General features: G+C 44.0%; 1 protein-coding gene across 1 annotated transcript; it reads left to right on the plus strand.

Moving 5' to 3' along the window:
* Window positions 1–8845: 8845 nt before the first annotated feature.
* Window positions 8846–9268, plus strand: LOC146694731 (P2Y purinoceptor 14-like). The gene has a single exon (XM_085478754.1). It carries the CDS (start codon window positions 8846–8848, stop codon window positions 9266–9268), a length of 423 nt encoding a protein of 140 aa, XP_085334880.1.
* Window positions 9269–15591: the final 6323 nt, after the last annotated feature.

Raw genomic sequence — 15591 nt, forward strand, 5'->3', positions numbered from 1 at the left:
ATCAAAATGTTCCCACACAGGGGAGGACATCCTCCTCTTCTTAGCTGGCTCCATTCTCTCCTGACTTTCTCTCCTCACTCTCATAAACCTCCAAACTGTCTACAAACTCTCACTAACAACTCTCCATCAAACACCTACATTTTGAATGAAGTCTGAGGGTTTATATCGCTGTCATATCTCGCGGCAAAGTTCATGAACCAGTCACGTGGTACAGCCGGGCAGCGAGGCTTCGGACGTCATCATTTTGGGTCCTTTTTCCTGCCTGCCTGCCACACAGCTTATCATGAGAGAAACATCACTGTGTCCCGGCAAATTGTGCCCCCTAGTGGTGATAACTAAAATACTGCTTCTCAGTTAACAATAATAATAATGCGATCAACACATTTTACAACTTGAGTGCACATCTCAACGTTTAGCCGTTACAACGATGAATCCTGTCCCCACTTAGATCAGCGAGGACATAGTGTGATTGAACTGACGTCGATCAGCCTTCCCGTCTCTGTCACACATAACCTGTGTGTGTCTGACTTTTACTCTACATGTTGCAACATTTGGACACCATATAAAAGGTTAAAAACGAAGATTTGTATTCAGATCTTTACCTTAATACATCATAATGTGACAAAGACAGTCACAAATGAAAACACAACTCTGGATTTGGTTAAAACAACATCAAAGCCTTAACATAGACCCTGTAACCACAAAAACCATGACATCGGTAAATCCAGTTACCTATGCACATCTGTAAATGGAGTCTGAATCAGAAGTCACACCCTTAGATGGGGCACATCAGCTCATCTCCTTTAGTTCCTCTTACAGTGTTTCCACATGAGAACAGCGAGCAATAAAAAAGAAGAAGAAATCTGATTAAAGCTGTGGGCAGGAAAAGAAAGGCCAGAAAAAGAGAGCACGGCTTCCTCTCTTGTGACATTCAAGGTGTCTTCATATTATTATTGTTTCTTCATAAAAGGTTTTGACACTTTTTTTGTTTCCCTTAATACAAAAATAACCACAGTAACAAAAACAGGTGTTTTTAAAGATCAGAGAAACTAACACGCGTTTAGTCATTTCTCCTGTCATAACACTGGGTACAGATCAAGTTCAATATGAAGACTTGGAGAAAAAGTTCAGAACGTTTATTTACAATAAACTCGATGAGACGGTGACTGAAAGGCTTCAGGTAACAGCCAGCAGGTGAGTTTGTTACTTCCAGGTGTGCAGAATCCAGGAGGCCCCACCGTACCTCCAGCACTGTGACGCATCCTCATCAGGGTTTTCTCAGAGCGAGCTCCTGACAAAGTTACCTTTAGACAACTGAAAGTGATGTGTTTCAAAATAACTGAAGAAACGAATAAAACTAAAACCTTGTTTAGTCGCCGTCTCTCTGTATGTTTAATCAACTCTTTCTGTGACGTTTGTGTCCATAAGTGCCAAATCAGCTCAGCAGCAGCTGCCAAATAAGTAATAAAACATTTAATGTTTCAGGTGAGCAGCTGAGGTCTTATTGGATCAGACTAGTTACTTTAACTAGCAGAATTAACAACATCCCACAGGAAAGAGCGGAAAGAAAAGGACTGCGCATCGGGGTGACTGCAGAGCAGGTCATCTACTAATGGGAAGGTTGGTAGTTTGATCCCTGGGTCCTCCTCCAGCATGCCTCGGGCAAGATCCCATGAATGAGCTCAGTTTACATGCATTCAGTTAGTGGCGCAGAAAATGTAGAAGATTGTTAGGTAGGTGTCGAGCTCAAGGCCTGCGGGCCACATCCGGCCCGGACCCCTGAGATCCTTAGCTGCCTTACCAAACGACAGGCCACCCGTCATCATTTCCACGTCGATGACGTCAGTTTAGTGACGCCTCTATTCATGTATTCAACCTTAATTTCAAGTCAGAACGAGCCGTTAGCGATGGCCACGAGACAAGTTGATTCTGAAAACAGAGCCTTTCGGACCCAGCGGCAGGTTTATTACATGCTGACTGAAACCTGTGTGTCTTACACGTGGAGCTAAACTCGAGGGTTGAAGAGGAAGCTGACGTCACCACAGCCGTGACAGTTTCATTGTGGCAGAGGAGCCAAGAGCTGCATGACGAACGTGAGTCCAGACAAAAAGACGGCGTTTGAAATCTCTCAGACTCGTACTCCCGACTGCTTCGATTTATAGTGATGTTAGAAGAACGTTTAGTTTTGGTCGGTTCAGTAAATGTTTATCGTGTTCGGCCCGTGGCCTAAAGCGTCCTTTGAGTGTGTTGTGGTTTATCTGACCAATAACGCGGCTCTTTATCGTCACGCCAACCACATCCGTGGTTATCAGCAGTTCTTCTTTCTGTGTAAGAGCAGAGAGGAAGTAGTGTGGTACACGTTAGACATCGAGGAGAGTTGAGGGTGAGTGTGTCTGTGTGTGTTTGTTGCAGAAAAACATGCTTTTCCATATTTGAATGTTCAGCATAGAGATGGCAGCTGTTCAGCTGGGTTGGTGTCAGTGCACTGTGCTAACGATCAAGCTTTTAACATCGTTTTCTTCAATGCGATACTTGAAAGTCAGCAGCTCCTTTAAATGTGCAGCTAATATTAATAGTAATCACTCTCCTCTTTGTCAAAATGATTTTTTAATTATTATATAATTATAATAAAGAATATTAATGTGGATGATCTCTGTCCAAACCCAGAGAAAGATGAGTGGAGTGACCTCATTCAACAACAGCTCTTCATTTTCCAATGAGACAGAAAGCTGTAATCCAGTCACCACCGTGTCCCATCTCTTCTTCATACCCATCCTTAGTTTGGTGTTTCTGGTGAGTTTCAGTGACTCAGATCAGCGTATTGCTCTCAACAACTACTTAAGGTCATTTACATTTTAGAAATTTCTTCAAATTTCAGCAAAAAGGTGTCAATTCAATTCAATTCAATTTTATTTATATAGCGCCAAATCACAACAAAAGTCGCCTCAAGACGCTTCATAGATACAGAGAAAAACCCAACAATCATATGACCCCCTATGAGCAGCACTTTGGCGACAGTGGGAAGGAAAAACTCCCTTTTAACAGGAAGAAACCTCCAGCAGAACCAGGCTCAGGGAGGGGCGGGGCCATCTGCTGTGATTGGTTGGGGTGAGAGAAGGAAGACAGGATAAAGACATGCTGTGGAAGAGAGACAGAGGTTAATAACAGATGTGATTCAATGCAGAGAGGTCTGTTAATACATAGTGAGTGAGAAAGGTGACTGGAAAGGAAAAACTCAATGCATCATGGGAATCCCCGGCAGCCTACGTCTATTGCAAATTCAAATTCAAATTCAAATTTTATTTGTCACGTACACAGTCATACACAGTACGATATGTAGTGAAATGCTTGGACAACTGCTCGTGACCTAAAGAAAACAAAAAAGGAAAGGCTATGAATAAGATAGGAAATAAATATGAAAAATTAAAAAGGGTAAATTTAACTAGGAAGGAATAAAATATAAATTAAGGTTAAAAATGAAATAACTGTACAACACAAATTAGAATGAAGGGTAAATTTAACTGGGAAGAATAAGATAAAATATATAAATTAAAGTTGAAAATAAAATAACTGTACAACAAAATACACAATATAGAACTATATAAGAATGTATGAAGAAATATAAATAAATATATACACAATAACAGCAGCTGTACAAGTATTAACTGGAAATGAAGAATATAGTGACCAGTGTTGTGCAAAACCAATGTCCAGAAAGTCCAGTGTGTGTGTAAGAACTATATGTGTGGGTCAGTACTGTGTGGTGGTGTGATTGAGAGACCGTATCGCCTGCGGGAAGAAGCTCCTCCTCAGTCTCTCTGTGTTGGTCTTCAGGGAGCGGAATCGCTTTCCTGACCTCAGCAGAGAGAACAGTCTGTTGTTGGGATGGCTGAGGTCCTTCACCATCTTCCTGGCCTTGGTCCAGCACCGCCTGCTGTAGATTGAGTGCAGGTCAGGGAGCTCGGAGCGGATGGTGCGCTCAGCTGACCGCACAACCCTCTGTAGAGCTCGTCTGTCCTGCATGGTGCTGTTCCCGAACCAGGTTAAGATGTTTCCCGCCAGGATGCTCTCTATGGTGCAGGAGTAAAAGTTCCTGAGCACCTTGGAGGGCAGTTGGAAGTCTCTCAAACGTCTGAGGTGGTAGAGACGCTGTCGGGCCTTTTTCACCACGGTGTTGATGTGACAGGACCATGACAGGTCCTGCGTGATGTGAACTCCGAGGTATTTGAAGCTGTCCACTCTCTCCACTGGGCACTCGTTGATGACGGGGGTCTGGTAGTTCCTCTCCTGCTTAGTGCTGAAGTCCACTATCAGCTCCTTTGTCTTACTGACGTTTAGAAGGAGGTTGTTCCTCTGGCACCAGTTCTCCAGATTCCTAATCTCCTTCAGGTAGGCCGTCTCGTTGTTATCAGAGATCAGGCCCACCACGACGGTGTCGTCAGCAAACTTGATGATGGTGGTGGAGCTGGTAGTGGCCACACAGTCATATGTGTACAGAGAGTACAGCAGGGGGCTCAGAACACACCCCTGGGGGGCTCCAGTGCTGAGAGTGGTGGAGGCTGAGACATGTCCGCCCATCCTTACTGCCTGTGGTCTGCCAGTTAGGAAGTTGGAGATCCACTGACACATAGATGAGCTGAGTCCCAGATGCTCCAGCTTGGTGGTGAGTGTGGAGGGAATTATGGTGTTAAATGCAGAGCTGTAGTCTATGAAGAGCATTTTAACATAATTCCCCCTTCTAGTGTCCAAGTGAGTGAGTGATGTGTGGAGGAGATGAGAGATGGCATCGTCTGTGGAACGATTTGGACGGTAAGCGAACTGTAGTGGGTCCAGTGTGTCTGGTAGTGAAGAAATGATGAAGTCTCTGACCAGGCGTTCAAAGCACTTCATCACTACTGAGGTGAGGGCTACAGGGCGGTAGTCATTGAGAGAAGCAGGGTGGGGTTTCTTCGGGACAGGAACAATGATGGACTCTTTGAAGCATGTGGGGATCACCGACTGAGATAAAGAGATGTTGAATATCTCAGTGAACACAGGAGCTAGCTGGTATGCGCAGTCTCTGAGGATACGACCTGGGATGCCGTCTGGTCCTGCTGCTTTCCTGGTGTTCACTCTCTTGAAGGCTCTCCTTACTTCATGCTCGGAGATGACGAGCACGTTTCCGGTGCTGGCAGTATCTTCCTGTCTGCAGCCGTTAGCGCCGCTAACACTAGCATTGTTGGAGTCCTTAGCTGCAGCCTCGAAGCGAGCATAGAAAGCGTTCAGCTCGTCTGCCAGAGTCACGGCCGCGTTCGTCATACCGGTTGTTGGTGCTTTATAGTCCGTTATTGTCCTTAGTCCCCGCCACAGGCTCCTAGAGTCACTCTGTTGGAGTTGTGACTCTAGTTTCCTCCCGTAGCGCTGCTTCGCCTCTTTCACCGCCCTCCACACGTTATATGACGCGGCTTTGTACGGGTCCATGTCCCCCGTCGTGAGTCCCGTGTTGTAGGCAGCGGTGCAGGATCTCAGAGCGTCGCAGATGGTTTTATCCACCCACGGCTTCTGGTTGGGAAACGTTGTGATAGTCTTTGTCTCCACGGTATCATCCGCTAGTTTCCCGATGAATCCCACAACCGCTTCCGTAAACACGTTGACGTCATCGTCGGAGCTGTTTCTGAACATGCCCCAGTCTGCGTCATCGAGTGCGTCCTGTAACGCGGCCACCGATTGGTCCGTCCAGCGCACGACCTTCCTCTGAACCGGAACTTCCTGTTTCAGCCTTTGTTTGTATTTTGGCATGAGGAAGATGGCGGCGTGATCAGATTTGATCAGATGCAGCATAACTAAGGGAGGATTCAGGGTCACCTGGTCCAGCCCTAACTATATGCTTTAGCAAAAAGGAAAGTTTGAAGCCTAATCTTAAAAGTAGAGATAGTGTCTGTCTCCTCAATCCAAACTGGAAGCTGGTTCCACAGAAGAGGGGCCTGAAAACTGAAGGCTCTGCCTCCCATTCTACTTTTAAATACTCTAGGAACAACAAGTAGGCCTGCAGAGCGAGAGCGAAGTGCTCTAATAGGGTGATATGGTCCTACAAGGTCATTAAGATAAGATGGGGCCTGATTATTTGAGACCTTGTATGTGAGGAGCAGGATTTTGAATTGTGGATTTAACAGGAAGCCAAAACAGGAGAAATCTGCTCTCTTTCTAGTCCCTGTCAGGACTCTTGCTGCAGCATTTTGGATTAGCTGAAGGCTTTTCAGGGAGTTTTTTGGACTTCCTGATAATAATGAATTACAGTCGTCCAGCCTGGAAGTAATAAATGCATGAACTAGTTTTTCAGCGTCACTCTGAGACAGGATATTTCTAACTTTAGAGATGTTGCACAAATGGAAGAAAGCAGTCTTACATATTTGTTTAATATGTGCGTTGAAGGACATGTCCTGGTCAAACATGACTCCAAGGTTCCTCACAGTGTTACTGGAGGCCAAGGTAATGCCATCCAGAGGAAGAATCTGCTTAGATACCATATTTCTAAGCTTTTCAGGGCCGAGTACAATAACCTCAGTTTTTTCTGAATTAAGAAGCAGAAAGTTAGCGGCCATCCAGGTCTTTATGTCTTTAAGACATTCCTGCAGTTTAACTCATTGGTGTGTGTTATCTGGCTTCATGGACAGATAGAGCTGGGTGTCATCAGCATAGCAGTGTAAATGTATGCTATGTCTTCTAATGATGCTGCCTAAGGGAAGCATGTATAATGTAAACAGAATTGGTCCTAGCACTGAACCCTGTGGAACTCCATAATTAACCTCAGTGTGTGAAGAGGACTCTCCATTTACATGCACAAACTGGAGTCTATTAGATAGATATGATACAAACCACTGCAGTGCAGTAGCTGTAATACCTACAGCATGTTCTAATCGCTCTAATAGGATATTATGGTCGACAGTATCGAACGCTGCACTGAGGTCTAGCAGGACAAGCACAGAGATGAGTCCACTGTCAGAGGCCATAAGAACATCATTTGTAACCTTCACTAAAGCTGTTTCTGTGCTGTGATGAGCTCTGAAACCTGACTGAAACTCTTCAAATAAACCTCTGCAGATGATCTGTTAGCTGTTTGACAACTACTCTTTCAAGGATAGGGTTAGGGGTTAGGGTTAGGGGTTAGGGTTAGTTACTGTCACAGTCCTTAGTCTTAGATCCAAGTGTAACACAAAAGACTTCAGGAGCGGCAGGAGCAGCGAGCATGGGCGGGCACAGTGCAGACACATCTGTGTTACAACCAGTGTTGGTCAAGTTACTTGAAAAAAGTAATCAGTAACTAATTACTGATTACTTCCCCAAAAAGTAATCCCGTTACTTTACTGATTACTTATTTTCATAAGTAATTAATTACTTAGTTACTTAGTTACTTTTTAAAAACACGATTTACAACCTGAGTAGGTGATAAAGTGTCAGGGGTTAAGACATTTGTTCACAAGTAAGAGAAATAAGACACTGCAGACTGACTCAGGGAGTATTAAGACATGCGCATGGGTGTGTGCCTCTCAGCAAAATCACACACACTCAGCGCAGGCTGGTTGCTTTATTTATAAGGCAAAATGGGTTACATAGTACTTCCTCTTTTAACCGAAAGGGAAAAGGCCAGACATTACCTAAGCTTATCTGACCTCTGCACACAAACTAAGAATAAAAACATAGAAGTATATCACACTTATCTGACATCACACACACTGGGTTAAAGAATACATACTTGTCAAACATCTCAGACACTAAAGTAAGGAATGCATTATGTTCTCTTTAACAATAAACTTGGTTATGTGAAAATATATGAACACTCGATTATAAGGCACACTTGATTATACTTGATTTCATAAAAATCCTCTCACATAAAGCGATAGATCTTTCAGCCCAATTCTACTTTTTCTGCATAATCCATCATACAAAATGTAATCAAATGGAAAAATCTCTTTTTAAAACTTGTTTTATTAGTTTTAATCTTTTAACTTTATGCATCAAGCAAAGATTTAATTATATGCAACATTCTCTGACTGGAAGACATTTTTTTACATTTAAACCTATTTTCTGCACATTCCAGCACATAAAATATTTTTTTTGTGTTTACACTCAGTCTTTCAAATAGATGCAAGTAAAACACAGCAGAAAAGAAATAAAGTCAAAGACTCAGCGGTCCTGTTGCTCTATTTTCACCTGTAAAGGAGGAGTGGGGCAGGCGGAGGTTTACCCTGGACACGCAGCTATCAAAGAGGAGCTGCTCGGCAAAAAGAAAACATCTGGAGATTACTATTTTAGTGCTGTCAGCGTTACTGTCACTAAAATGACGTTAACGCCATAACTGTATGGATCGTCCCGTGTGTGGGGCTGCACGGCATCAACGTGTTAGCGGTTAGCTTTTTAATGTGTTGACGCCGTGCAGCTAGCACAACTAGTATTTTCACTATTTACAACAGCGCCATAAAGTGCAAAATGAAGAGTGTGTGAAACTGCGTGCTCTATCCCAGACCGCGAAGTCTCCCAGCCTCCTGCCCCGAAACAAATCACTTTACAAAACCCGTATGCCGTATTTTTCGGACTATAACCTCACTAGGGATGGGTACCGGTATCGGTTCTGACATAAACGGTAGTAACCAGACTGAAAAGCAGCGCTCATTTCGCTGCTTTTTTTTTCCTGAGCTGTGACACACTTTGAATTCTAGGAAGCTGACTGGGCACAGAACTAAACCTCAGAACTAGAATACAAAATCGGAAATCAGAACAACAAAGGAATCATAGAATAACAATAACAATAATAATACAGAAAACACTGGGTCACTGACCGGCGGAATATTTGATTGTATAGCTCAAGATGTTGGTCCTCGTATCCCTGGTCTTCTTCTACCACAGCACCTCCCGCAGGGTGTTGCAGGCACAGCAGAGGCAGCTGGCCTCCTCGGGCTCCAGAAAGTTAGTGAAGTCTCGCAGGAACATTTTAGTGCTGGTCAGCATCTTCTGTGTTTGCTTCGTCCCGTATCACCTGGTTCGGCTCCTCTATACTTTTCAGTGGAACTGCTCTGTGGAGCAGGTGCTATACAACCTGAAGGAAGCGACGACAATAGTGTCAGTTCTCAACATCTGTCTGGATCCGCTCGTTTACTTTTTCCTTTCTAAGGCTTTTCGGGCCCAGGTGAGGCGGAGCACGCTGTCCAGAAGGAAACGGCCTGACATCCGACAAATGAACAAGGAAAGCGAGAGCAGCGAGGAGGCAGCTGAGCAGCAGCAACGAGCCTAACAGTGAACTGTGAAGAAACAGCCTGTTATAACACACTCAGATTTGCTCTTTGTTTTTAACCTCAAACACTCGACGTGGTGCCAGCGACCAGTGTCTGAAAGACTGATTCAAACTTTCAAAAGAACCAAGAGGATGTTTTATTTTAAAGGATACATGAAAGGAGATTATGTCCTTATTGCTTTTGCTTTTTATAATATAATACCTGCAGGTTTTCTAAATGGTAGTTTATAGTTTTATTTCATTTTGTTTTGCTTTTAGAAAACATTTAAAGTTCATAAGGTCACGTGTGGACCGAATCCTCCCTCCAGTAATCCTGAGCTGCTGCTTCTTCGTTCACTTTGTGTTCACACAGCAGCACTGTACATATTAAACCCTCTGTTTGCACACAGCTCTGTGTGCGCTGCGTCTTTTGTCTTAGTTGTGGCACGTCTGTGCTGAGACTGTGAGAACAAACAGGAAATAGGTCAGAGTGGAAGTGTGGCCACTGTGTGTGTGTGTGTGTGTGTGTGTGTGTGTGTGTGTGTGAGGAGTGATTGGATTCGTTCCAGTTTTGAAGCATTTAAAGGCCCTCGTGTCAGAGATTTTCACTGATCGATGAATTCCACAAACTCCCAGCATGCAGTGCAGCGCTGTAGTGGCTGATAGTGACAGGAGGGACAGCTATGAAACCAGAACATTCAAATTAAGTCTCAGATCAAATCAGTTCTGTTCAGCTCGAGTTAACCAGCTGACTGACGACAGGTAATGTAGCCCTGTTTAAAACCCTGAGGAACAACGTGCAGGTCAATCAGATCCAGTTTGGGGTCCACATTCATAGATCAGGCTAAAGTTTCCCTTCAGCAGGGAGGATGAAATGTTGCCGAGACAGTTTTCAGTGAGTGATTTTGCATCAAAAAGAGATGGTGTGAGATTACGTTAGTCCCAGTGAGAGGCTTTTAAAACCAAGTGTAAGAGTGCCATCTATTTACCACAAACTCACGCAACTCCTCTGAGTTTTCTGTGGTTGCTTTTTGTTGCCTCTAGCTGTGAAAACAAACAGGAAATAAGTCGGTGTGGCCAGAGAGAGTGTGTGTTCGTGCGTGCAGCGTTCTCATCCTAGCATCTTTCACGCTGCTGGATTTTCTTCTTAGTAAAAACGAATTTTTTAAGGACTCAGTGACCTCGAAGCAGCAGGCTCAGCACCACAGCTGCCTGCAGCCTTTACACAGATGGAAAGTTGTGATCACGATGACTGTTGACGGCTCAGAATGTGGGAGTCCTGCTGCGGTGCGCACGTGTGAACAGCCTCACGCTCCAACAGGCTAACCGGGGAAGTTTATCCTCTGTTAGAATACGAAGATGGAGTCAGCCAAGTTTCCTCCTTCTCTACTTTAAATGGTAAATGGCCTGCATTTGTATAGCGCTTTACACTACATTCAGTCATTCACCCATTCACACTTTACCAGTCTGGGATCCAGTGAGCACGCTCAGGAAGCTCTCTGAAGAATGGCCTCAGGACTATGTACAACTATAAGACTCGACATACCTTTTAATGTAATTTCCTACAATGAGACCAAACCCTTTAGCAGGAAATGAGTAATGTACATCAACATAAAAGGCAGCACAGTAAAGGGGAGCAGGTACCGCCCACTCTTACCAGAAAGAAAACACTTGCTTTGTCAAAGCAAAAATACAGAATGTCACAGCAGACCAACAGCTCTCAGGTTTTCCAGTTTTTCTCCCAAAAACCTCATTAACCAAAAGTCACTCCGGGACCGTGTGTAAAGCTCCATGAATTGAGGTCGCCCTAAATGGTGACTCGCACACAGCATGCAGCAGTGGCTGCAGGAGCCACACATGCACTCCCACAAATGTTGCTCAGGAGTGGGAGAAACAGAGGGGAGAGAGACAGCAGCTTCAATAGAGCCCAGACGGTGAGTGGATGTGGATGGGTAGCCGCAACATGGGGAACATTATTCTTATTATTAATGAACTTATTTATTTATTGAACTAGATTCTAATTATTGGTTGCTGGGAAAGTTTTGATGTTTTACAGGTCAAAACGATCGTGGCTCAAGAGTTGGCAGCTCGTCTTGTGATCGGAAGGTTGCCGGTTCGAGCCCCGGTTGGGACAGTCTCGGTCGTTGTGTCCTTGGGCAAGATGCTTCACCTACTGCCGATGGTGCGATATGGCAGCCTGGCTTCTGTCAGTCTGCCCCAGGGCAGCTGTGGCTACACCTGTAGCTGCCTCCACCAGTGTGTGAGTGAATGAATAGTGGAATTGTAAAGTGCTTTCAGGGTCTCAAAAAGCCATTATTAAAATGTTCATCCATTTATTTTACATTTTCAATACAGAAGAAAATATTTCTGCATGAAATGCTGTCAACACACTGTACAAGTCAAAGTTTAGTGAAGAAAGCGCCACCTCTTGGTGACACGCTGTAATTGCATTATTAGACACTCAGTGCCACTTTATTAGGTACAATTTGCCAGCACCCAGTTTGACCTTCTTTTCCTCCTGTTCATGGCACCAATTTAAGAAGTTCCTGCAAACACTTTAGTCGTGATGCCGTCACAGTTGCTGCACACATGTCGGCTGTATTCATGACTCTCCCATTCCAGCACATCCCAGAGGGGCTCTGCTGGATTGAAATCTGGTGACTATGGAGGTCACTGTAGTACAGAGAAGTCATGATCAGCCCTGCGACAAACTGGCGACCTGTCCAGGTTCAGCCTGCCTCTCACAGCTGGAATAGGCTTATAACCAGTAGGTGGGAAAATCCCAGCAGGTCAGCAGTTTCTGAAAGACTCCTTCAAGTTATTTAAATCACCGTTCTTCTCCATCCTGCTCAGTTTAAACTTCAGCAGGTCGTCATCATGTCTGCTGCCACGATGCAGCCGAACAGGCACACCGCACGGATGGATGAGTTTTCCTTTCTGCTGGAAGGTGGAAATAAATCAATGTTGCGATCCTGCACACGCTCAGATCAGAAACAGAGGAAGACACCGGCTGTTGAGGCCTGGAGCTCCTGATCTACATGACTGTTGAAGTCGAACACTACAAAGATGGTGTCTGGTCTGAAACAGGCAGAATTCAGATACAACTCTGAGGGGCAGACGGATGATGGACACCAGGATCAGATACTCTGCTTTAAGTACGTGAACATGAATGAAGAGATGGTAAAAAAGCAGTGTTGCTGTTAAAGGAAAAAATAAGTGACAGGTGCAGGAAGCAGACATTGATTCAGGCCCCGCCTCCAACACTTCTGTGTTATTAACAGGTGTGATCACATCTGGAACTCGTACAAACTGGTTTTAATCTGGTTCTGGTTCCTGCTGGTCCACATCACTGTGCTGTTTGTCAAAGCTGGGACTTGGAGCTGCATTTCCTGATGTTTCTGTGGCTTTAAAGGCTTCAGTCAGCTGCTCCCTGATATCAGCAGGTGCTTCTCTACTGGAACTGAATCTATAAACACAACTTTACTCCTCACAGTACCCCTATATGGAACAACAGGTATATGCGTTTGTGTAGGAAATCTGTGTACGTGGATGAATGGAGATCTAAAGGGATTTGGGCTGTAGCTCATTTTATGAGTGAGAATGAGGTCTTATTAAAACATGAGACATTTTGTGAGAAATTTGATGTACTGCTAAGAGATATAAATCCCTGATGAAAGCCATCCCAGTCTCTTTGAGATCAATGATAAAATTTCTCCTGGACTGAGGCAGCTCTGCATAGCTGCCGTTGAATTTGGTGACAAACAAACAAAGTGATCAGGAATATTTTGATAAATGAAATTTGCCCTAATCCGGTTAAAAGAAATTATATAAAGAATTTGAGACCGTGGAGGTTAAGGCGATAAGAAAAAAGTATATCTCACTTCCTCTTTCCCCTAAAATAAAAGAGGTTCACTTTAAAGTCATTACTGAGGTTTATCCAACCAATGAATTCTTAAGACGGAAACTTCACTTAGATGTGAACGCCTGCACATTTTGTGAAGATGATATTGAAGGTCTGGATCACTTCTCTACTGTGAATCAGTGCACTCCTGGACTGACATGTGGAGCTGGCTACAGCTCAGGAGAATCCAGTTACCACATTTGACGGTGACTTGCTGAGAATGCAGATTTTGACCTGTTGATTAGGACGTTTTGTTCATGGGAAAATTTTTATTCACAACTGCAGATACTTTGAAGCTAAACCATGTATAAACATGTTTAAACTCTGGGCTAAATCGCTGAATAACAAGACAGCTCATAAACGTGTTGTTTTATTTAACGAGTTTAATCTATGTTAAAAAAGAAACCTCCCTATTTTATAATCATGACTGCCCTTTTTCGTTCATGCTATTTTTTGCCTTTGGTTCAAATCCTTCAATGACTGGTCTTTGGCTTTGTGTTCATTGTGTTATTTTTTATTTTTTGGGTGTTTTTGTTTGTTTGTTTGTTTTCCTTTCTTGCTGTAACGCTCAACCGAGGATATTACATATTCACAAAGCCATCTTCCTCCCAAGAACAAACTGGGATTGTTAGTCAGAGTGTGAGGTCATCGTTGTGTGATTTAAAAATCACAGCTGAGAGGACTGTGGCTGTTTCCATGCTGAGCAGGACGGCGTGAGCGTTATCACGTTCACGCTGTCAGCTTCTTCTCATCAGCTGTGCTGCGTGTGGAAAGTGAGGATATCACTGTTCACGTGTTGACATTAAAGCTGACTTTCTCTCAAGCAAAAAAAGAAGGAAAAGTAAAATGTAATTAATGAGTTAAGGTTTTATTTAATAAAAACCGAGCTGAGGATGGACCCAGCCTCGCTGGCAGGAGTCACGTCTGAGTGTGGACGTGAAAACTGAGCTCAGCTTTCAAAACATGAGTTCACATTGGAGTCATTCAGTGAAATTATTACTTAAAAAACACATGTTGTATTTTATTTGATGATGTGAAAGATATATTTGTGACAACATGTAAATAGAAAGAAAGAAAGAGGTAAATATCCAAATCAGTGTGAGCTCGCTGTGATCAGCCTTTAAGAGACGGGAAGTTTAGAGCTTCTGGTCTCAGAGTCAAACAGCTGCAGATTCTTCCTCCTGTTTAATCAGCAGCACTCAGGCTGCTTCCTGACTCCCAGTGACACCGTCTGTTTGTGGGAGGCGCAAACACAGCAGGTGGAGACTGACCTGAGTGCAGTGCAGCGGTGTCACCAGCAGAGGGCAGTGAGCGCAGAGTCCCCTCAGTATCTGTCCCAAATAAATCTGACACAGGGGGATGAATCAAATCACCCCTGACACACACACACACACACACACACACACACGCAGACACACACACACACACACACGCAGACACCAGGGCTGGACTGGGACAAAAACAGCCCGGGCATTTTGACTAGAGACCGACCCACCAGGCATTAGAGGAGAAAAGCCACAAAGCCTTTGAATGAAAATGCTGCTGTGACAGTGATGTACAGTCTTGTTGGTATATTTATCATTTCTATACATTTTACGTCAGATAAAAACTTTGGTTGTAAGATTCAGATAATTATTTAATAAAAATTAATTAATTAATTAATTAATTAAACATTAACATTAATTAATAAAAGCGAGACATTTTAAATGAGAATAAGAAAGAAAAGTATTTCTTTGTGCCCCCCTCTCCCTGTTAATGCCCTACCTGCCCCCCCTGGCAACACTTTGCTAGACCCGCCCCTGCACAGTTACCAGCTGTCAGCTGCTTAGAAAAGGATCCTGGGGTTATTTGTCTCTCAGAAACAGTTCATAACTTCAACTCATTCATGTCACCTAAAAGGTAAACCTGTTTCTCCATCACAGCTCTGATGATGGTTCAGTAAGGACATCTCCTGGTTTCATCTTCATGTTTCCCACTCACCACATCTCCAAACCGACATCATGACCAGCAGCTTTACAGCTGTGGCTCCAGCAAACATCAGCTGATACTAGAAATTAATATTAAATAAATTCTAACAACAGCTGATCAAGCTTAAACGTGCTGCTGTTGTTTAGCGCGACATCCGCTGGTTTCCTCTTTCTGGCGCAAAGTGGGCGATAAACAAACAAGAGAGCCGATCAGCTGATCATTGATCAGTTTCATGACTGAAGTAGCAACAGGAGAGGGAGGGGGGAGAATGAGAGGAGAAGCAGCACAGTGTCAGACCAGTGAGAGATCACAACGGGAGCTGTGCACGTGTTAATGTGCGCGCGGATGCAGAATATGGTGTGGCTTCTGTTGTTTCATGGCTGTTTTACGCTGCCAAGTTTGTTTTTGATGAAGAGGCGGAGGAGGGGCGTGGTTAACGGGATGGGCGGGGCCTCTCCTGAAGTCAGCTCGCCTC

This window comes from Copadichromis virginalis, linkage group LG14 (assembly GCF_057382275.1).
Source record: "Copadichromis virginalis isolate Kocher_CV1m ecotype Utaka linkage group LG14, C_Virginalis_male_GT1.1, whole genome shotgun sequence".
NCBI classification, from domain to species: Eukaryota; Metazoa; Chordata; class Actinopteri; order Cichliformes; family Cichlidae; genus Copadichromis; species Copadichromis virginalis.